This window comes from Antedon mediterranea, chromosome 5 (assembly GCF_964355755.1).
Source record: "Antedon mediterranea chromosome 5, ecAntMedi1.1, whole genome shotgun sequence".
Classification (NCBI taxonomy): domain Eukaryota; kingdom Metazoa; phylum Echinodermata; class Crinoidea; order Comatulida; family Antedonidae; genus Antedon; species Antedon mediterranea.
Window position 1 is genome coordinate 31,182,294 of NC_092674.1, and position 24,450 is coordinate 31,206,743.

General features: G+C 30.2%; 1 protein-coding gene across 2 annotated transcripts in view; it reads right to left on the bottom strand.

Annotated features, from left to right (window-relative positions):
• Positions 1-283: 283 nt before the first annotated feature.
• Positions 284-24,450, bottom strand: part of LOC140050484 (dachshund homolog 1-like) — a 56,363-nt gene continuing 32,196 nt past the window's right edge. Inside the window, exons 4-9 of one of the 2 annotated variants that reach the window (XM_072095700.1) lie at positions 21,163-21,276; positions 16,382-16,570; positions 4,849-4,932; positions 3,993-4,145; positions 3,717-3,821; positions 284-2,903 (exon numbers count right to left, since the gene is read on the bottom strand). In XM_072095700.1, the coding sequence (XP_071951801.1) occupies positions 2,860-2,903; positions 3,717-3,821; positions 3,993-4,145; positions 4,849-4,932; positions 16,382-16,570; positions 21,163-21,276 (689 nt within the window). In that variant the 3' untranslated portion in view covers positions 284-2,859. Of the gene's footprint in view, positions 2,904-3,622; positions 3,822-3,992; positions 4,146-4,848; positions 4,933-16,381; positions 16,571-21,162; positions 21,277-24,450 lie in introns of both variants that reach the window. The other variant, XM_072095699.1, reaches the window with a different exon arrangement.

Here is a 24,450-nt window from a genome sequence, read left to right on the forward strand (position 1 = left end):
CGTGTCATTCATGGATTCTATACTTAATATCTCCGTGAAAGCAATGAAATTAGTAATGCTGTATAAATTCGTCGACACAAGAGAGTTTGCATTGTACAACACGTTGGTGGTATATTTGAGGTAATGATACTACCAAGCCCAGTGCAAAACTACATTGTTGAACAAGAGGGTCTGACTTAATCTGGCTATCGGTCTTTTTAAGTAGGCCTCATATATTACAACACAATAATAACAACAATAATACATCTTTTCTCATACAAAACAAAGAAATTTATTGTGCTCTTAAACATGTCTTAAATCAACAATAATAAATTAAACAATTTTCAATTATACACTTAAGTATTAACTTCTTATTGGTAAAAGCCATTTTAAAATTGACGTTTAAATTTGTTCTAAAATACAACTTGGAAACCAAAACAAATAAAACATAAAAATAAATATCTAAATCTAAAAGAAAAATAATAATCACAAATTAATGAAATAGTGTATCTTTAAACATTTTTGGCTTGACTTTAAATTTCTTAAATGAACTAAAAGTTATCAACAATTTGTACTGTATTATGTACACTAAACCAAGCACACTTTATGAAGTCTAAATTAGCTAGTTTACTTTGTACACAATAATAATAATAACATATTTCGGATTGAAGTTGGTTTAAAATACCAATAGGCTAATTCGAGAAATAACTTATTTCTCCTTGAATTAACCAAAATGATATTGAAGATGATAATAATAAAGATTTGATTTGATTTGAAGATGATAATAATGTCATAATACCGTGATTATGAAGATGATTACTATAAAAATAATATGGCAAAGATTTTAAAAATCCACTTTTATATCACAACTTAAATACTGTACTCATAATGAACTCGGTACTGTTACACCAAAGATTATTTCAAATTTGATAAATTAGCTTTTTGAAGCTAATATATCATTCAAAATAAACTAAAAAGTTAAAAACAATATCTCAACGTTTGATTTTCATTTTATGCTGGGAAATGCAGTAACCAAAGTGGAACATTATATCATTATTAATTAGTTTGCTATTTTAGCAAAATCACTCAATTTCAAGTTTTGTTTAGTATGCTGTTTTAAAATGTAGCACAGCTTTTCAAGGTGGTGTACGAACCAATCAAAATCCAATAATAATTCAACCACATTTTTATACTCAATTCAGGCACAAACTGACTCCTTATTTTAATTTTTTTTTTTAATTTTGAAAGGTTGGTTTGGGCAGTTAATAGGAGGAATGGGAAGGCATTTATAAATTAGGAAACTTTATACAAGGTACGCCCAATCAATGCCAAACTTGTTTTTGCTTATGAAGGAATGCTACAGAACGTAAAGCCACACATAACATAATTTGCATGTTTATGCACCTGGTCAACATGACCTTTGACCTTAAACTAAACTCATGTGCAATCTGTACGATCATTGGCTTCTAGTGAATTTGTACAAAAATTGATATGTACAAAACGGAGCCCTGAGAACATCGTGAACAGTACTATCAACTATCTCAGAACCACCTTGCAATTAAGTAAACTTATTTCTGCTATCCAAAAAATTACAAATTACAAACAAATAAGAATATTGTCTTAGTTTGTCTTTGTAAAGTGAACTCTATTGGGTTTGCTCCAAACAATGTCCAGTTTTTAACTTAATATATACAAAAGTTTGTAACCTTATGATTTTGTTTTGAGAGAGTTTCTGGTAGGTGTCTGATTTTAGAACTGTTGATTCTCTTGATCTGTCAAACTTCTATCCTAATCTATATAACAATAATATTATATACAAACAATTGTAACGTTTGTTACATCGTGAGCAATAAGCAGAAACAAACAAAAACAATATAAATGTGTAATTTAAAAATTGAAACATGGTGGTTTATTTAATTATTAAACATTATGAAGTAAGTGTATTTTGTAAATCTAGTCTTTAACATTATATCATGTTTAGCAACTATACACAATTGTCTCAGTTCTCATACAACAAGCCATCACAATTACTGCAACACATTATTATTAGTACTTTCTAAACAAAAAAGTAATACCGGTAAAACGGTAAAAAAAGAGGGTCCAATCAGTTAATCAGTTTTGTAGTGTTATTTCTTTGGCAACTTTTAAAACTTATTAGTAATTTCTTATTTTCAAAATTCAATCCACATGTACTTTTCCACATGTTTTTTTTTTCATCTCTTTTCTTTTTCCCTCATTCTATCTTTATACAGATCTACAATCATGCTTTTTGCCATAGAGAGCAGTAGTCATTCCTAGTAATTCTACAACTTTGGGTAACAGAGCCCAGCTCATCTCTACCTCTTTTTAATCCATATTATAAAATTCTAAATCCCTAATTATCATGAAATTTTTATAAAAAAACCCACTTTAATTGTGCAAAGTATGGTACATAAAAAATGTCTTTATTTATACAAAACATCTAAAATGTCTATAAATACAACAAGTCATTAATTGTATCCAAGTATGCATTTAATCAGTTAAAAATATCAATAAAAGCTATTTTAATTTGAGATAAAATATGTCATAATCTTGTTATGCATATATTTTTTAAATATCACACAGTTTGCCAAAAAAAAATGATAAAAAAATGAAATGTTGAAATGTTCGTTTTCAGAACTGCTTCATCTGCTAATTTGCATACAGTATAATTTCTTCTATAAATTTGTTGTTCTTACTGTTCATCATTCGGTCTTATACCGATTATTTTTTGCATTTACACAATGGATAACAAAGCAGCACATTTGTACATTTCTAAAGTTGAAGTGTGGCATTCTGATATTTTCTTCTTACTACTTGCATGACATTCTGGTGGGCGAAGTCTAACTGTAGCACCATCGTCTATTGTGAGTGGTAGAGGGAGCACTTGTAATATCGGTGAACATCTAAAATAATTAAAAAGAAATATTATAATCTTCCACTCTCTCGAAAAAAAAACCATGATTTAATAAATTGTTAATTTATATTAAATATTTTTTGTTTAGTAGTTATACAAGAACAGAAAAAAAAAAGGATTCTGAGTTGTTAGAATACAAATAAAAACATGAAACAAACAGAAATAGAAAAAAACTGGAATGAACAAATGTTAAAATGATAGAAAAAGGTTAAATGGAAAAGAAGAATTAGTTTATACAATAATAATAATACAGCTCTGTTTATTGATTTAATAATCTCAACAGAAGTCCATTTATACTAGGACGATAACAATCGATGACAAATAAATAAATGTACATATTTCTTACACAAAACAAAAGAAATTTAAAAAAGTTGTTTGAACTATAGGATAACCATTTATCATATGTTGTCTTTGATAACAATTATTTAAAAAATGATTTCCAATAATGTCATGATCAATAAGAGCAATATTATTGCTCTTACTTAATCATTACATAATTTGATTGGTTACATTAATGGTTATCCTATAGTTCTAGTACGAAAACTCTTTTGATTTATTTTCTTTTTTTGTAGAAAAATGCATATTTATTGTCATTCCTATCGTCTGGTATAAAAGGTCAGATTATGTTAGTAAATGGAAAGGTGACATGAGACAGAAACTGGAGGACAGCTAAACAAGACACTTAAAACTGCGTGTTGTGTCTCTTACCGCGTCCATGACAACGCTCAGGCATCTAAATGGTACTCTTCTGTGCGTCGGTGCTCATATACACGATGGGAGGGCGACAAACTGTACCTCTCACCTTGCATTTTACGGTCCATCTCACTTCGGATGGATCGTTCCATTTCGTGTTCCATTTCACCACGAATGGATCTTTCCATCTCGTGCTCATGTGGGATGTCTTCATCTGTTAGAAAAAACAAACATATTGAATATTATATATTTTTTATTTATAGTTGAAAATTTATCTGAAAAATGTCAGGCACACCAAGAAATTATAGAAAAGCCCGTTATGTATTAAAAACAACATCAATATGGATTACTGCAGTAATCTATTGCAGTAATTTATTGCACATACCTTGTTCACCATTCAGAGGCCTCATAGACTCATTTGTGTTGATGTGTTTGATGGATTCGTCCCCAGAAATGTGGCGTTTTTGTTCGATTTCCAATTCTTCTTGTAGTCTCCTCTTAGCTCTTTTTTCTTTCTTTAACCTTTTCTGAATAATGGCTACAAAAAGATATTTGACATTAAGAAAAACTACAAGAAATTTGAATTTAAAAATATATAAAACCAAGTGAATGGATGTAAGAACGAACCATAAAATTGACAAGTAAATTTATTTCCAATGGGGTCTATTCTTGTATACACCAAAATAAATCGTAAGACCCAAACTAATCTGAAAACAGATTTGATAAACGTGGGAAAAAAGTGAGAAGGAATGGGAATAACAACAAGCTTTAGCATTTGATAAACGGTACATGCGTACGTGATTGAATTTCCACCATTTCACTTTTTGTTTCCTTAAAACTTCTTCTGGAGATTAGGACTCTAGACACATTTCCAATTTTTAAACTGACCTCACTAATTAATTTATTGTTTGTGATACATACACTACATAAATTCAATCATAACTATTTGCAGATGCGGCAAGTTCATGTTAAATATTCCCTCCCAAAAGACTAAACTGACAAATATTTAAAATCACTAATGAAACATTTAATATTTTTACATCATGCAAGTTTTGTTTGCAAGTGATTTTTAATTGAAACGTGACGTTAATATTTAAAAAATGAATTTAGAAAAAAGTTCCATGTAAAGTAACCAATAATCTTCTAAGGTGACAAGAAACGCTTTTAAATCTTAACGTAATTAAGTACGTACTCTATTTTAATTTTTTTTAAATTAATTAATCAATACTATATTTTCTTACCTATCCTCCTCATTTCATTCTGGAGCTGCTTCTCGATTGCTTCGTTTAATTCTTTCTGTCTTATTATTTCTAATTTCATCTCAGCTAAAAAATAATAAAATATTTAAATAACTCACATGATAACTTTAGTAAATTAATCAATTATTAAGTTTTATTAACAGGTTTGGGGGCTGGGTGTTCAATGCATTACCTGTTAGTTAGTTGTAATAATTAACCATTAGGCGCAGGAGCCCCGGATAGCGTTACGTTTGAAAACCCCAGAAAGTGGGGTTTTCAACCATTAGCGGCATGACTGATGTGAGTGATTAATGTGTTTTACGGACGGTTTCAAGGACTATCCTACCAGTGGGCTGTTCACTGGTCAAATGATTGACACTTTGTATCACCGTTTGTAACTGGAGCTGTGACGACCTTTGTAACTGGAGCTGTGACGACCTTGCAAGAATACTAGGCCAGAATTTTTAATTGAAAAGTGCCTTGGTATTAACAATAACATGGAGATGGAAACAAATTTGTCTATCTTTCTTTCTAAAATAAATGGTCACTATAGTTTCAAACTAGGCTTAGTCCACCACATTAGTAATTACGAATCGAAACCTAAATTAAAATTGTTGGTATTCTTTGGCCGTTGTTTGATTAATTACATCTTCATGCCATGTTTTTTTTTCTCTAATGATTTGGCGATACGCTGCTATATTAATTAGGCCTACTAGCAGAGGGTTCGATGAGTTTTGAAAAGTTATGGAAATGTGGTCTAACATATAGCAATTCAGTTTTTTAAGGCCCTTCTTCCTTGTCCGAGCCTTTGGAAATATTAAAAAGTTATATTAATATAATATATTCTGTGTTTTCATGTTTTGAGAAATTGTATATCATTTCAGATGTTTCGCGCTGCGCTTTTATTTGTTTCGCGCTTCGTCTTGTTCGAGCTTCCTCTCCGTACATACCGATAATTAATATGATTTTTCATTTCATTTTTTGTACATCATTAACAAATAGCATACAGAACCCCATACAGAACATACCCTTCTCTGAGAAAACACTTGTGGGCGATTCCCCGAATACGACATGATGGAATAGCTTTGGAGACTTTGACTTTGGAGTAGGCCTAAATCGAAACGTCAAGCAACTCAACAGTTCTTTTCAGAACTAATATAGGCCTACGTGGTGTACCGCAAATTTATTTCAACAAATATGTAACTTGTTTAGCACGTTTAAAATGGATAGCAAACCATATTTTTTAAAAAAACCTGAATTATTTCAAACAGACAGCACATTAGTTCAAACGGATAGCACAATAGATAGCTCAATCAAATGAATGATATAACTGTACTGTGCATTCTATACGGATTATCGGGTAGCACGTTCTTTCAAATGGATAGCACATTTTTTCAAATGGATACTGTAGCACATTCTTTCAAATGGATAGCACATTATTTCAAATGGATAGCACATTAGGTAGCACAATCAAATGGATATAGTACTGTACATTATTCTATGATTATCGGGTAGCACATTCTTTCAAATGGATAGCACATTAGGCCTATTTCAAATGGATAGCACATTCTTTCAAATGGATAGCACATATTTTTCAAATGGATAGCACATTATTTCAAATGGATAGCACATTATTTCAAATGGATAGCACATTGGGTAGCACAATCAAATAGATATAGTACCGGTACTGTACATTATTCTATAAGGATTATCGGGTAGCACATTATTTCAAATGGATAGCACATTATGTAGCACAATCAAATGGATATAGTACTGTACATTATTCTATACGGATTATCGGGTAGCACAGTCTTTCAAATGGATAGCACATTAGGTAGCACAGTCAAATGGATATAGTACTGTACATTATTCTATACGGATTATCGGGTAGCACATTCTTTCAAATGGATAGAAAATTATTTCAAATGGATAGCACATTCTTTCAAATGGATAGCACATTATTTCAAATGGATAGCACATTATTTCAAATGGATAGCACATTAGGTAGCACAATCAAATGGATGTAATTGTACTGTACATTATTCTATACGGATTATCGGGTAGCACATTCTTTCAAATAGCACATTATTTCAAATGGATAGCACATTATTTCAAATGGATAGCACATTGGGTAGCACAATCAAATGGATATAGTACTGTACATTATTCTATAAGGATTATCGGGTAGCACATTATTTCAAATGGATAGCACATTAGGTAGCACAATCAAATGGATATAATTGTACTGTACATTATTCTATAGCCTACGGATTATCGGGTAGCACATTCTTTCAAATGGATAGCACATTAGGTAGCACAGTCAAATGGATATAGTACTGTACATTATTCTATAAGGATTATCGGGTAGCACATTCTTTCAAATGGATAGCACATTAGGTAGCACAATAAAATGGATATAGTACTGTACATTATTCTATACGGATTATCGGGTAGCACATTCTTTCAAATGGATAGCACATTCTTTCAAATGGATAGCACATTGGGTAGCACAATTAAATGGATCATAGTACTGTACTGTACATTATTCTATGCGGATTATCGGGTAGCACATTCTTTCAAATGGATAGCACATTCTTTCAAATGGATAGCACATTATTTCAAATGGATAGCACATTAGGTAGCACAATCAAATGGATATAATTGTACTGTACATTATTCTATACGGATTATCGGGTAGCACATTCTTTCAAATGGATAGCGAATTATTTCAAATGGATAGCATGGATTTGGGTAGCACAATCAAATTGAGCACATTGGGTAACGCATTGCATCAAATGGGAGCCTACTGTACAGTTATTCTATTGAATTGAATTGAAATATATATTTATACTAGGTAACCTCTTCAGTCAAAGACTGGTCTCCCAGGGGGCTAAGTTGGTGATCAGTGGCTGTGATGTACTAATACACCGGGGTAACCCCCCACTCGTCTCGAAAGATGTACTAGGTTCTTTAAAGTACACACGAGCTAGATGTGTATTCTATTATCGGGTGTAGCACATTAAAATTGAGAGGATAAGATGGACATCATAATTTATTATTAAGGGGAAAAACAGCAAATCCTTACTGAGGGGACACTCCTATAAAGCGGACATTAAGGGGACGGGGAACATTTAAGCTCAGTGCCAATGTTCACTCAATATATTTTCCATCACAAAATAACAAAAAAGACGAAATATTTATATCCATTTATCGTTATTAAATAAAAATGGATATCATGATAATTATGATACTTTGTTTGTCTTGAAAGTTTTCATTGGTGAAACGTTGCCTGCTACATTTTGAATTTCCGAGTCCAGATCAGTATTGGTATTGGTTTTCCGTGATCTATTCTAACTAATGAAACAATTTCTAGAAAATGATATATCTGATAGATATCATCTAAGTGATGTTTTACATATAAGTTATAACGTTTAACTTTTCATTCTCCATACATTCAATTCTTTTAATATAGTTCTTGTATAACACCATATCAAGTAGTAGTAGAAATTGTTGAAGGGTTTTCTTATTATTCAGTCAATTCTGTGTTTCTATACAGAAAAGAGTAGTCAGTGGCCTTAACATCAATTAATTGTATAATTTGCACCCAAGGTCGAATAGCAAGAAACTCAGGTCCAGTTACATTGGTGTTCATTGGTCAATAGGAAATGAACAGCACACTTATGGGTGGTGACAAAGTTTAGTTATTGATAAGTTGTCCTTGGGAAAAACACATTAGTTGGGTTGACCATGGGCTGACAGAGTTAACGACTTCGTAACGCTATCCGGGGCTCCTGCGCCTAATGAAATAACCAACATCCTAATTCATTACCCAGACTTAAGCAACTTGTAAGCCTCAACATTTTAATCCAAGTTCGATAAACTTGGTAACTTTTTGAGTAATAATTCTCTCAAATTCTCTGTGGGATAAAGAGACAAGCAATTGTAATATTGAGGATGTTCAATTGCGCTGATTAATTTTGAACATGACAATATTTCATCTGTTTGTTATCAAGAATCCTATAACAATAATAAGTTATGACAAGGCAGGGTAATTGAAACACCATAGTATTTTTTACAAAACAATTGGTCTAGTACGAAATGTATAAATCAGAAAATTAGATGATTCTATGTTTAAAATTATTTTTTAAAAAGAGCTGGATTAAGAATAAATTAATTTCAAACTGGTAATTGTGTTTAAACTCAAACCTATTTTATCAATTAACATTTTTTTGAAATCATTTTGTTTGGAAGAGCTGGACTAAATTAATTTTAAGCTGGTAATTGTGTTTAAACTCAAACCAATTAAATCAATCTAAAATGACTGACTAAGTAAAGAGAATTATTGAATTCAAAATATATTAACTTTACACTTCATTAATTATTTAAAAATTAATATTGTTTAAATGTACTGTTGTTTTGAAGAAATATGTAATGTTATAATCTAACAGTATTTTTCTCATTTTAACTTCTTTTTTTTAAAATTGCTGTTCTACATCTGTCATATCACATCTTATCATTTCAGAAATAAATGTCTAATCATCGTCTCCAGTTACGACATTAATGTTAACCATATTTTTTTACAAATCCAGAATTTTGCATCATCAATTTCTACTCTTGGATCTGTTCCATCTCATTTTACAAATCATTAAAAACTATTTAATTGATTTAGATGTTTACACAAGAAACATAGGATGTGCATCATGCAAGATATACATCAGATTTATTTCACAATAATTCTCTTTGAATCTAAAATCAGGAAATGTCACCATGAAATTAGGGTTCCAGTATATTTAATTTAGAGTAACTAATGAAATAATTTATGAATCAGAAATTTATTATAATAAAAAAGTCTTTTATAAATGATGAACAGACTATGAAAATTTGGAAATAAAACAGTTTATATAAAAGGTTACTGTATGATATTCGTTAGCAACGATGTTTCAATTTGGAAATAATTATGGAATATTTTAGAACAAAACATTGCATAATTGTACGTGATCAAATATTTTAGCAAATGATTTAGCATTTTGCTGTGACACACATTAAACTATGTGACGTCATACGATTACTGAGGTTACTGTCATCAAAAAATGATTTGACTGTATTGGCCGGAGCGTTACAACCACAATAATCAGAAACAGTCTCGTACTTGTCACAAACCCTTAATTTTGATTGGCCAATAATGAAACATGCTTATCTTCGCTCGGAGATAACTAATTTGATTAATAAATATTGTTACGTTTTCCTCCGACAAATCATGCCCAATGACGATACTGTATTCTGTTATGTTTTTATGATTTTTTTTTTTTGGAAAGACAAAAAGAAATCAAATTACTACTGTTTAGTTGACCTGGGAAAGGATGTGGTGACAGACTTGTGGGAAATGTCACCACGTCATAGGTGTTCCCTAGAGTTGTGAAATGTTGCATGAAACTATGAAAATCTCGTCTGAAATAATTCAACATCATTATCATCAGCTAATAAATGTTATCTGGATTGTATTTATCATTCAGTTGTATTAACTGACAGTTAATGCCTTTTTTCAAATCTACACAGCTGTTTGTAGTAGAATAGCGCTTTAATGCATATAGCGGTTAACTAAACCTGTCCAGATATTATTAATCATTTCCTTGTTTTACAAGATGCATGTACTCTTAATAACCTGTTAGCGTATTCTCTGATCATAGTAACCTATCAGACTCACTCATTTCATGTCTCATGTTTATTCACAACGAGAATAAACCAATACGAAGTTAATCTGTTTCTTATCAGATATTTAGTTCAACTTTAAATGCTAAATTTGGATTTCATAGTACAGTTGAATTTGGGAAAATACACAATTTTAACAGACATTAGCTAAACTTGTTTTTCCATTAACTACAATCAAAATCTAATAATAAATAAAAAAGAAACTATTACTTTAAAAAGCTACATATAGTGTTAACATTTCAACAAAGCCAATTCATAAATCTAATAACAGAATAGCATGGGAACTGACAAAAATTGCTTTACGGTTGGCAACCGAAACAATTATCACCAATTGAGGAAATCTTCCAAATTTACCTGTCAGGATAAATTTAACATTATGAATCAATCACGGACAACAGTTATATCCTACACAGCTGTGAAATAACCAATCAGAAATAAGGAAGTTAATTTCTAGACCAATCAAAAGGCTGGTTTCACATAATGCTACTGTCCAATCAGGAATAACAATTCCAATTGTGTTATATTCTACAGAGTATGTCGCCCTCTTTTTGATAATTGGTAATTTTCTAATAATTTGGTCTTATTAGTGATATTCAATCAGTGTAACACATTCAGGTAATTAATATATCTATAGTTTAATTACTTTAAAAAAAGTTTTTTTTGGATAATCTTTACACCTTTACCTTTACTTGACATAAATCCTGTATAAACTTCTACATCTACAGTTTTTATTTATGAATTCTATTCGTTTACGAGTAATGTACGAAGATAATTAACAACATATTAACACAAGACAAACTGACTTTAATCATCTATATAAATAAGGAACAGTTTGTTTACATCATACTGTAAGATATACAATTGTAATGACATTAGCAATTGAGACTTCAGATTCTAGGACAAAGTTGTTAAATCAACCAAATAACTAGATTAACATCAATACAAATTAGCATCGCATTTGTCCATATAAAAGTACTTGTAGCCTAATATAGAATTTAAATTGGATAAGCATGTTTTTACGATGTTCAACTTAGTCTGTGTTTTTTAGTATTAAAAACAACGACGATTGTTTTGTCTGTGTGGGAACATCAAACGAATGTTTGTAGTTGGTTAAAAATACTACTTAAAGTCCTCTTGTTTTACAACCAATGGGGCAACCTATCGAACGTATCCCATGATTAATGTATTACAAGTTACTCCTCCTCAGATAGTACATTCTCGAGTTCTTTGAAATGTTAGTGTGATAAGCAATTTGGAACATCTAATCTAATTAATTTCTCAAATAATTCCATGATATTGCTTTGGATATCTAGAAAATCATCAGATAGTCAAAATAAATTTTATTGCAAATTTGCTTATATAAAAACATTGTTTAACTGTTTGTGTGCTGTCAAAGCCAGAGGGAGAGATGTTAAAATGGCAATGTTACAATTCTTCTTGATATCAATCATTGATATCAAGACTATCATCAAAATAATCAGAGCATAAAGAAACCAACTGACAGAGTAATAAACTTTGACAATACTAGCGGAAAAATCTGGAAACTATCCCCCTTAATTTTCGGAAAAACTTCTACAAGAAATCGTTAGTGTTTTTTCATATCATGATTGACAGTTACAATTGGGTTAAGTAAGTATCTGATAATGTTTAAGAATTGTACAATTCTCAATGCACCAAATGAACGCATGTCTTTTTTAGAACATTTCCTTTCCCTTGGGTTTTTTCAAGGTGAGAAGCTGTGATTCCCATTAAACATTTTGTTGCAATAGAAACACTGTTATCAGTAGATCTGTAACCCACAAATATAACTATTACGATTTCCTATGCTTATACCTCAAGTTTAGATTAGGTTTTAGCTATACCTAAATTTTATCTTTCTGTTTCTGTCTATTTAAAATGATTTCACTTTCTTGTGACAAAACAAAGAAAGTTGAATCTCCGCCATTTTTGGTATTACTATTAGCTTCTTTCTTAGAATTATAGATTTCTCTGAATGTGAAAAATTCTCAAAATACAAATTTACAAAAATACGATCTATTAATGATTTATGTATTTATCACACAGATAGAATATACCTAAATATTGAATAATTATAAATCGGGGGTCCAAAATTTAACATCAGAAACAGCAAGCATAAACAGCAGCCAGCATAAATCGGCGCCCTCTTGTTTCTTTAGTTTTAACGACCTTGATAACTCAAGCTAATGTCCAAATACAAAAACCAATCGATTAATTTTCAACAGGTTTCAGAGTGAGCCCCCAGGGCTTGCATTAAACTGACTTAATAGGAAGAAGGGGCTTTTAACCTGTCACCAACCCCCAGCATTAATTGTCACCATTGGGTATCCCACATAACAATCAAACATCTAATCAACACAGGCCGTAGCTAACGTGGGTCATTGACTTATAAATGACTCCTTCTCTACATATTCTACTATGGGTACAATTTCAAAGTATTGATTCGTTAATTTATTCTTGTTAATCTTCTCTATTTCGGTAAATGTGGTGATTCTATGAATCCCCTGTGTAATGACTCGGAGTATTTAGCCTCCCTCTATAATCTCTGTATCTTCCTCCACTGCTAATTGTTTACAAGTGCCTGTTACATATCTGTGCAATTAAATATGGCAGTTAGCAGCTAAGTCAATACAAACAGAATCTTTGCTTTGCACCTTTTTTTGGGTCAGTTACAACAGAAACATCTGCGAATAATTTAAGAAATGCCAAAAATGAAAAAAAAATTGCACATATCAAGAAAAATCATTCAATAATAATTTGGAATATAATATCTTGATTAAAGCTATAATTTTATCGGGTTAGATTACGAAGTCTGTTGGCCGCGTTTATGGCAGTTCAGTTAATTATTGTGTGAAAATGCCAAAAAAATTATTAGTGATTGTTTTAATTTGTAAAAGATAATAAACATAACAAAACATGACGTGTATTTATTTTTTGTATTGTTTTTGAGTTTATAGTTTCACTTTTTAGCAAAACCTACCTGCATGAGTTGACAAATTTGAATCAACTTTAATAAAATGTTAATATTAATAAATTGTAATCCACATTGTGGTTAACTATAGCTTTATATCATGCTCTCTAGTTTATCCCTGACACAACAAACCACCCGTTTCCCCGCTTTATAAACTGGGTGATAAAAATTAAAATAACGGAACCATAATCCTGAGGGAGTGTTGCTGGGTCAGTTTCTGCAGGAAAGCGTAATTTCATTTGCAATACTAAAAACTTTGTTCAAATTTGGATCTAATTTAGCGGAGATGGTGGAGAAAGCATCAAGGGAGTTGAAGAAAGAATCGTACGATTGATAAACTGACAGGACAAAACTAAAAGAATAAGGAGATCAATGAATTGTAACACTCACAGGAAAGACAGAGAAACCACTCATCAAGAACAATACATGATTTCATCTAACATATGCATAATGAAACACAAAAAATCACGTTTTTAACTTAACGTTTTCTTTCACTTTGATGAGTTTTGTTTCAATTGTTTCCATGTAAAGTGGGAATATTATTTTGAATAAGTTGGCAGACTTATTAGCTTCAATGTGTGTGGTTCTTTCAAACCACTAAAGCTCTGTCTACACTATCAAACTTTATGTGACAAAAAATGTGATGGACATGATGATATCATACCACTACCATATTTGGGTATATCACTACTATATTTGGGCATATCACATTTTTTTTTTTTGATAGTTTAGACAGAGCGTAATATTTTTTTACAGTTCAAGCATTCTCACACTTGACTAAAACAGTTAATTAATATATTTGCTAATTACCAAAGATTGGACTAGTAGTGTAATCCTAAAATTGGACTAGTAGTGTAATCCTAAGATTGGACTAGTACGTAGTGTAATCCTAAGATTGGACTAGTACGTAGTGTAATCCTAAGATTGGACTAGTACGTAGTGTAATCCTAAGATTGGACTAGTACGTAGTGTAATCCTAAGATTGGACTAGTACGTAGTGTAATCCTAAGATTGGACTAGTACGTAGTGTAATCCTAAGATTGGACTAGTAGTGTAATCCTAAGATTGGACTAGTAGTGTAATCCTAAGATTGGACTAGTAGTGTAATCCTAAGATTGGACTAGTAGTGTAATCCTAAGATTGGACTAGTAGTGTAATCCTAAATTATCTTAATTGCGGTGTTACTAAATGTTCTTTTATCGAACTCTAGTGATTCTAGACTTCTTCAACTATTTTGGGTTGGAATTAAATGGTTCATCCGTGACCCACTAACCTCATATTCAATGTCATACTGTAATAAATAGGCCATGAATATAGGCCAAGCATATCTAGACATTGCCATGGTTACAGCACATAAATGTGATACCTTGATCATATACTGTAATGTCACTGAGGGGATACTATTTTCTCTGTAACATTTGAGTGACTTGACAATTTTTTATTTATGCCATTCATATTATTTATGTTATGTCTATGATTTATTTACTGAAATGTTACTACTGATTCTTAGATAGAGGTAGAGCTACAGTATATACAAAATAAACCTAATAACTTTCGGTAGAAACAGTGCACTCCATTATTGCTATGGTGTTTAATAAAATTATTACTTATGGTATTTTAAAGATATGCAGAAACATAACAGGCCAAAAATATATTTTACCATCTTTTGCTTTCAAATTGAACAGCTTTTAATAGTTAGTTCTTTGTTGGAAGTTGTAACTCATTGTCTAATAATAATTACTTTCATGTGTAACTGTTGAATGATGAGTAAATCCAAAATTAGTAATATACAATATGGATATGGATTCCCAGTAAAAGAAAACAAGCAATGTAAAACAGCAAATATTTAGAGTATATTATTAGATTTTCACAGTTTTCATGTTTTTGTTTGGTGCTGATATTGCAAGCATTCATATTAACATAATAGAAATCATTTAGATCATTAATACCTTTATTATTAGTGTTAAGTTTGATCACATTGCCAAGTTGAAATTAGTTTAAAAACAGAAAGAAACAATAAAAATGCTATATATTTCATCCTTTTTAAACCACTTTCCCAAATCCAGTCTACACCCAAATATGCACGCAAATAGAGTACAAACCAATCATCTACAATTGTTGTTAAGCTCTGTCTACACAATCAAACTAGTGTGACAAAAAAAGTGTGATCACATAAAGTTTGATAGTGTAGACAAGGTTTAAAAAGTTCATCACATAAACCTTTAAAATTTGTTTAAAAACCAGCTTTTCTATTTCAAACATCTATTTGTGGAATCGGAAGATCTAAAGATTCCAATCGCGACGATGTTTAGGTCATAAAGTCATTTTGATGATTAATATTTCCCCACACTACATATGTAAGCCCCTTCATGTTTGTGATTTTTGTATGTGAAAATGTTGTAGAAGTGCGATAAGGTTAATTGGGATCAAACACATTTTAGTTGTTTGAGGTCAGCAGGCCACATAGTCTGTCACATCGCTTCCAAATCTATTGGGTATACTTTGTAATTATTTAGTAATAGGCTGGATTTTAAATAATGTTAATAGTCGTAAAGTTATGGGAGTTTAAGACTGATTATTCTAGGATAAAACGACTTCACAATTTACAAAATTTCAAATTTGGTTTGGCTTAAAACTTCAGTTACATGCATGATATTGATACCATGATGAGTATATTCGTAGAAGAGTGATGACATTTTGTAATTGTTTTTGTATATCTCAGAGTTTCTATGTATATTTTATAGGCAAATGACAAATAAATGAAAGTATTTTTTCACTGATGTATGAATGAATTAGTAGAGCATATCTGAAGCTATTATTTAACTTGTTTATACTCACTTCGTTCAAGATTAATCTGTTTTTCTTGTTGTTTAGCATTTTCCGCAGCCACCTTCAAAAGTCCTTGGATGTTTGTAAGTAGTGTTTCGATCTGTGAGGGCCCATGTGATGAAAATGACTCTGACATTTCTATGATACTCTGTGCTGATTGACGTTCGTGTCGCTCCATTGTTTCTGAATGCGATACTCCTATAAATGAAATTCAAAGTTTGCTCAAATAGGAATATGTAATGTGGTTTAAAAAAATTGTATTTGTGTATATACTATATTTGTCACTCTCTCATAACATAACATAGAAATTTCATTAACATATATGACATACACGATTTAATTCAACAAATGTAATAGCATAATTCTTTATATTATAGTCAGCTTTGACTACTGTCTACACTATCAAACTAGTTTGATGTGCCTAAATATGGTAGTAATATGCTCAAATATGGTAGTGATATGCTCAAATATGGTAGTGATATGATATCATCATATCCATATATGGGCACATCAATTTTTTTTTTACATAAAGTTTGATAGTGTAGACAGAGCTTTAATCACATGGTAACAAATACATTTTTTATGGTAGTGATATGCTCAAATATGGTAGTGATATGACATCATCATATCCATATATGGGCACATCAATTTTTTTTTTTACATAAAGTTTGATAGTGTAGACAGAGCTTTAATCACATGGTAACAAATACATTTTTTTCAAACACTTTCACAATGTTTGAAACAATATGGGAAACCTTTCTAGTCTCACTTGAAACAGAAATTGTGTCAATCAAATCACTTCCTTCTAGGCCCATAGGGAGCTAGCGTTTTTTTCTCTTATAACTAATCATTTCCTGTAGTATGATAGAAAAAAAAACCCTTCCCTGGGTGGGGAGCTTCTGGTCTTTTTTCTTCATCAACATAATCTCTAGAATTGGATGAAATTGAGAAGGTAGAAAACATTTGCACTAATGTAGCATAGCAGCATTTTGAATTAGCTTCATAAATGGTACAATTGAAGTACGAAACTATGTTTCTTACTCATAATCCAGATCAATATATCGGTTTTTCCGGTAATCACATTTTCAAAATGAAAATATTAAAAAACAATTAAATAAAATAAATTAAACCATTTACCTTTATTTACTGGGAGAGAAAAAAAGTAAAACTTAAAATAAGTTAAATTTTTTTTATTAAATCTAAAATTTAAAACAGAATAACAAAGTTAATATTTCTATTATTTCGTTACAAGATTTAGTTCAAAATCGGTTTTGATTTCCCAATAAATTAGATAATGTAAAAGGAGTCTTCCCCGATTTGTTTTGTGAATGAAATGCTATTAAAAATTGCTGACAAATCATAGGTATAGCAGCGGGCATGAATGGTTCCTAGGATTGATGCTTCCTGAGATCCCCAGGGTCTTTTAAACACCTGGAAAACCCGGGAAATAAAAACCACCAAAAGCTAAGGGATTACAAGGAAAGTATAAAAGTTAAGCAGGTCAATGGGTAAATGAACATGTGGTATCGTCTTTATCTCAAAATCGAGAATTTAAATACTAAAGAGTTCTCATTTACAGTCATAACTATTTCCTGTAGCTCATTTTCAATTATAACAACAATTGGAAATCCTAAGAGATATGGAAAATGGCACAATTGCCAGCATCTGTATCTATTATTGTCTTCTGTGTGTTTAATCAAATGTAAAACTCAGGAAATGTTTTTCGTGCAAGATGCAACAAACAGGAAAACAATTGATTTAATGTTATATCAACCTGCCAACGCGTGACTGTTAAAACAAGATAGCACCACAATAGTACATTCTCGATTATAAAAACATTATCATTCCCGACGGAAAGGAAATAATTACAAAATGGTTTACGTTAAACAACACTAATTGATCTACTTTTGCACGGCAATTTAATTTATCAGAAAATAACACAATCTGGGTTCCACCGAAAAGAAGATTTATCCGTGGGCATTCCCTCAGGAAAGGTATAATAAAGAGTATTATATATCGATAATAATGATTCATCGTTTGCTGATTATATACACATGACAAAATATGAATAGTAATGCTATCTATTATATTAGTAAATGAATCATCTAAATCACCCATACATGCCCAATTAATCATAACAATTTGATAAGATCAATGGTTTCAAATTATAAGTACATTTATTAGTTGAGTTCACAGCAGAACAATGGTCTCAATAAGGATTTAAACGTGTACTTTTATATTGAAATTAAATGATTTATGAACTGTGTGAATGAATAAATGGATAAATAAATGAGTAAATAAATAAATGAAAGAACGCATGAAAGAATTATCGAATGAAAAAAAATGAATGGATGAATGAATATGAATGCTTTGATGAAAATATAAAGAAGTGATGAAGAAATTAATGAATGTGGTATCACCTTTATTTTCAAATGGATGAATGAAAAGAATGAATAAATGAATAAATGAATGAATGAATGAATGAAAGATGGATAAAGAGATAAATGAATGAATTAATGGAAATATTGAATGAATGCAAGAAATGAATTATATAAGGAATAAAGGAATGATGAACAATCTGGTTACGAAAACATTTTTTTTTTTCATTATTAAAGTTGTAACTAATGGATCCATTTTATCTAGCATAGATCAATTCATACAAGATTCATTTATGATTATCGATTACAGTAATCCAATTTCAGCTTTCTTATACTCTTAATTACCCAATCAGCTACTTGTTTATATTCTTATAAATACAGTGACTGTATTAATTGGTAAGCGTCGATAATATTAACAAAATATTGTTTATCATAAACCAAATATTTACAGTAAGCCTGAAATATTCAACATATTGTAATTTAGTTTGATGATGGATCACATGATCATAAAACATCTATTCCTAAATTTTAATTCTAATAAATACAATTTAATAAATTAATTTAAAAAAAGCAGTAATACAAACTGAAACTAATTTGAGTACTTTAAAAAAATATCAAAAGCAAACTGTTTTATTTAGTCAAGTTTTCAATATTTAGTTTTCATTGTTGTTTGCTGGAAATATAACCCAATATCAAAACTCTGTGAGCACTTTAGAAATGACAAGCAATAACAAAATACAAACTTATGTTTTGTTCATTTAATAAATAGAAATCAAAATAAGATATTGCTTTCTAGGTTAGATAAATAGTTAGGAATAACTACATTATTTTGTTAAGTGAAATCTAATCTAGAAATAATATTTTGTTTATTAGAGGCACACATTAGTACCTACTGACGTGTATTGTCAATCACCAAATGCTGAATTATTTTATTGAAATAATTCAAATGGGAACTTAAAATTGAAAAACATTCCAATAAACAAACTACTAAAAAGCGGATAACTAATAATAAAAATAATTGTTTTATTAAAAAGTCTCATACTAGAAAATAAGTAGTCTACTGCCCTCTATAACCTAGTGTCTTAGAAATTGGACAGTTTTTAAGAAAGAAATAATCAGAATTTAGTTTTTTTTTAAACAAAAAGAAGATACTTACAGCATAATTTTTAAAGCATTTTAACTTTTTTTTGTACTTTATATATCGTCGTAAATTTTAAGCTGGGACATACAAGCTATTTAGACTTTCATTGTACCTTTAGAAGGCCCAGACATTTTTTTGTCAACCAAATAAATAAAATGAATGGAAAAATGTTTGTAATGCAAATAGGAAGATAAAAAGTATGGATTCACATTAAAACAGCTGAAGCAGCAAAGGGCAATGTATAGGGCCTTAATAAAACGCCACATAACGCCGCCTCAACAACAAAATAAAGATGTTCACATAAGATAACTATTGTTCCACAGGTGATTTTTACATCTGTGGTTACGAATATTAAGAGATATTCTCGCGTTGGTTAAGTTTTTTGTTCAAGGCTGTTCCTGTACTCATACAGGTATTAGACAAGTTCATCAACAACCGCATTATGACAATGGGTCACATGACCAACAGACAGAACATAAACGTCGATACTGTCTGTTAAACAAGGTTAATTATAAAAAAGATGATGATGATCTATTTATAAATAATTATAACTAATAGGAAAAAAGAATAGATTTTTAAAATATTTTAGAAACAAAAATCAGGTATAAAAAAAGATTGTGATGTACAATAAAAACTTGTTGAGTATGATCACCTGCATCCTGTCGGAATGCACGGAAGCTTGTTAGGAAGTAACATACTTTATTACTATTAGTGGTTATCTTTTTCAGTAGTCAATTCAATTATTATTTTATATTTCCTCAGATTATATAGAATTACTATAAAGTATGCACTGTTTGTTTATATAATTATCTTTACAATGGTCTAATAATAAAGTTAAATGACCTAATATTTCAAATGTAAATAAATTTGGCTACATTTACGGAAATCTGTATTATAAACAATTTTAATGCACCCATACCATTTAAAAAAACATTGTATTTGTTGTGCTTTCATTTGAATAAAAAACATCTTCAATCAAAAGAGCTATATCAAAGAATCAAAACTTGAATGACAATGAATCGGATTGCAGTTTGGAACTGAAGAACAAAACGAGTAAATTATACAATCTAAGTAACACAAGGGTGACAGGAAATACTAAAATAACCAATTAAATACAAAAGAATGAAAAGCCAAGCTCCTCCTTGATTAATAGTAATAGTATAGTAAGTATTTGGCTTTAATTTAATTCAGACAGTTTTTGAAAAATTCCTGTATTTCATCTTGTTGTTGCATTTCTCTAAAACATACCACTAGCCTTCTGAAGTACTTACTTGTAGGCATCTTGGAATGGTAGGAGTTGTGATGTGCTATTGGTGGTGGTTGCAGTGAAGGTACCATTGATGGCAGCAGGCCATTCTCTTGCTGTTGCTTATTGTGAAGATGTGCTATAAAAATAAAATAATTTAATTATAAAAAAATAATATAGCTGTAAGGAAATATTCTTTGTATTCAAGTGTTTTTTTTCTTTATTTTGGTCAATCAATTTGATGAAACATTGAAGAAAAAGATTAGAAAATATAAATTTACCTAACTTAATTATAAAAAAAACAATATAAACACTAAACAAAAATCCAGCTAAACCAACATAAATCTGGTTATTACAGTGTATAAGATATTTGTAAAAATCTTTCTAAAATTCAATTCCATGTTAAAGTAAAATAATTAAATTAACAAAATTATGATTTTTTTCTCTCTAATTGTTGTTGTTCAACACCAGCAACATTAATGTTTTCGACATGATGGTTTAATCCATCATCACTAGCTGACATTAAACATCACATTAATGTATGACCCATGTTGCAGTCAACATCCTGGGTCACAACATTACAGGTGATTGATTATATATGTATCGTTCATCTTGAAGTAATTCACTTCACAAGTTGGAGTGATTGAAATAAACTTGAATATAAAACACATAAAAGTCAATGAAATAAATAAAACAATGTTACTAGTGTTTACATTTATTGTGAATGTTACTTAAGTGACATTTTTTGTTTCCTAAAATCTATTGGTGTTTATTAACAAGATTTAAAGTATAATTCTGACTGATGATAGTGCGATATATTCAAATGATCGCAGGATTACTATTGTTTACATTTACTGTGAATTTAATTTAAGTGATATTTTTTTGTTACAAATCAAATCTAAAATCCATTTATGTCTACTAACAACATTTAAAGCATAATTCTGACTGATGATGCCATGATATATTCAAATGATCGCAAATAATTGTGAAAAACTACAATTTTTTAAACTCTGAAATGAACTCATAAAATTGTTCAATATTTGTCTATGATATGGCAATAATACCAATTAAAAGTTAATTTAATAAACATAAAATATGTATTTATTTATGTTTTCATGTTAACCTAAATGTTAATTGCATGATTCATTTAATGATTTATTTCCCTCTATTTTCGCAGGGTACGTGTCATGATTGTCCGTAAAAATCAATTAATCGTTTTAAGTCGCATTTAATAGCTGGTAGAATGAACTAAGAGCCTTCACTCTTTCACATCAAAATATTTAGATAACTTTGTTAAAGATGAACAAGAAAGGAAAACGCAATCAGATGGAATATTGTGATATTGCAATTTCTAAGCTAACAGTATAGTCCCAAGGTGAAATATGAATAACTCTTAACTGATTGCCTTTCGGCTGAAAACGTCAGGTTAAAATATTAAATAGCGCCCTCAGGGTGTGTGTGAAAGGTTAGCAGTACCGCCCTTTTCATCGAATATTTCAAGATTGTACATATTTTAATTGGTATATTAGCACTAAAAGTGTAAAGGTGCCAAATAGTTGTCCTATTATTATACAGTTGTAAATATCAACTGGTATATCTCATGTATGTGATACTGTATATTTCTTTACAATCAAATGGTGGTAAATAAAGGTTCTGAAATTGTCACTGGGTTTCCTCAATCGGGAAAAAGACACTTGACACTTGAATCAATCAATCAATCAATTGTCATAGGAACAAAAATTACATACACATCACTGAAGCAGATTATGAATATTCTAAAATGTTGAAATGTGCGTTTTTTTTACTACAGCGGCAATATTCAGAATGTCACATATCATAAAACCTATTTTAAATTCAAATTGGTCCTAATTCTGTCAACAATAGCACATTTTACCACCAATAATTCCAAGTTGGTTTATAAATAACGTTCAATGGGTCAATATGGTAACAAGGTTACATATTGATATGATCAAAACTCTATCTATCTAGAGATCAAGTAATTGCCACTTTTAATATCAAATTTCCATTAAGAATTTCTGGAGATATATGGCAAATGTATCATCAAATAATTTATTCTATTGATAACAAATACATGATAACAATATGGAGAAGTAGATAAGATGAAGATACAATCTTTGGACAATAAATAAGGTTTTTCTTATCTGAATTTACCTTCACAAAATAATGGTTTTCAATTGCTTTGTATTCAGCGAATGGTCTACTCCCAAAAGCCCATAACTAGGATTTTTATAAGGGTTCTAATTTCTACAAAAGTTGCAAACAACTTGAGCTTGTCTAGTTGGGCCTACAATCTACAATTCGTCCACTGTTGCTTTATATTGTAAGTTTTAATGGGCATGTCAGAAAAAGGTTTGAAATCTCTATAATAGAATTGTAATTATTAAATTTACACCTGCAAACTTATGACGTCTAAAAGTGTTCCTGCAACTAGGGCTCTAGGCTAAAACACTATTTAAAGTTCAGAAGATCATCATTGCAAAAATAATTATATGCTATTTAAAACACAAATCATGTTTATTCAGATGATATTTATAGGACAACTATATTAGGTACAAGTTCTGACATGGGAAATAATTAACCTGTGTTCACACTGTTATAAAACAAGCATATGTTCACACTCTATAAAATAAGCCTGTGTTACAATTTGTTAGATTTGAATCAGTTCCATTGGAATGGTTTCAGATGTTTACACTCTTCTGACCGTTTCTTAATTTATGATTGAGCAATGATTTTCAACATTATATCAATGATAAATAACATTTTAGAATAATTATTAAATGAAGAAAATTAATTAAATATTATTGATAGGTATAGCGTGACAATGATAATACTCAACAAAAGCAAAGTATCACTGTGTGAATGACGAAACTAAACAATAGTCATTAAACCCATCATTCAACTCCGTCACTACTTTGTGAGTTTATCAGAAAGTAATGAATTGAAACGCCAGAAATCAAATCAACATCGACATATTTGTTTCATTCTGAACAGATATAATTACAGTTTCTAAACTGGCAATTTGTATTGGTAACAACGTTTGACTATCACTTGACCAGTGGTCAGATGGTCAAATATAGAAGATTGACCTTTGGGGCATTTTATAATAGCACTTTAGAAATGATGGACTGATTTATGTACAATTGAGACTACCGAAGCAATATGCAATCCAATTTACAATTTTATTGTATGTAGGTATGAAAGAGGTTTTAATATGATTATTATTCTTCAGATCGTCAATGATTAATATAGCCACTGACAAAATTATTTTGTATTAATAAAGGTAAACAGTTTA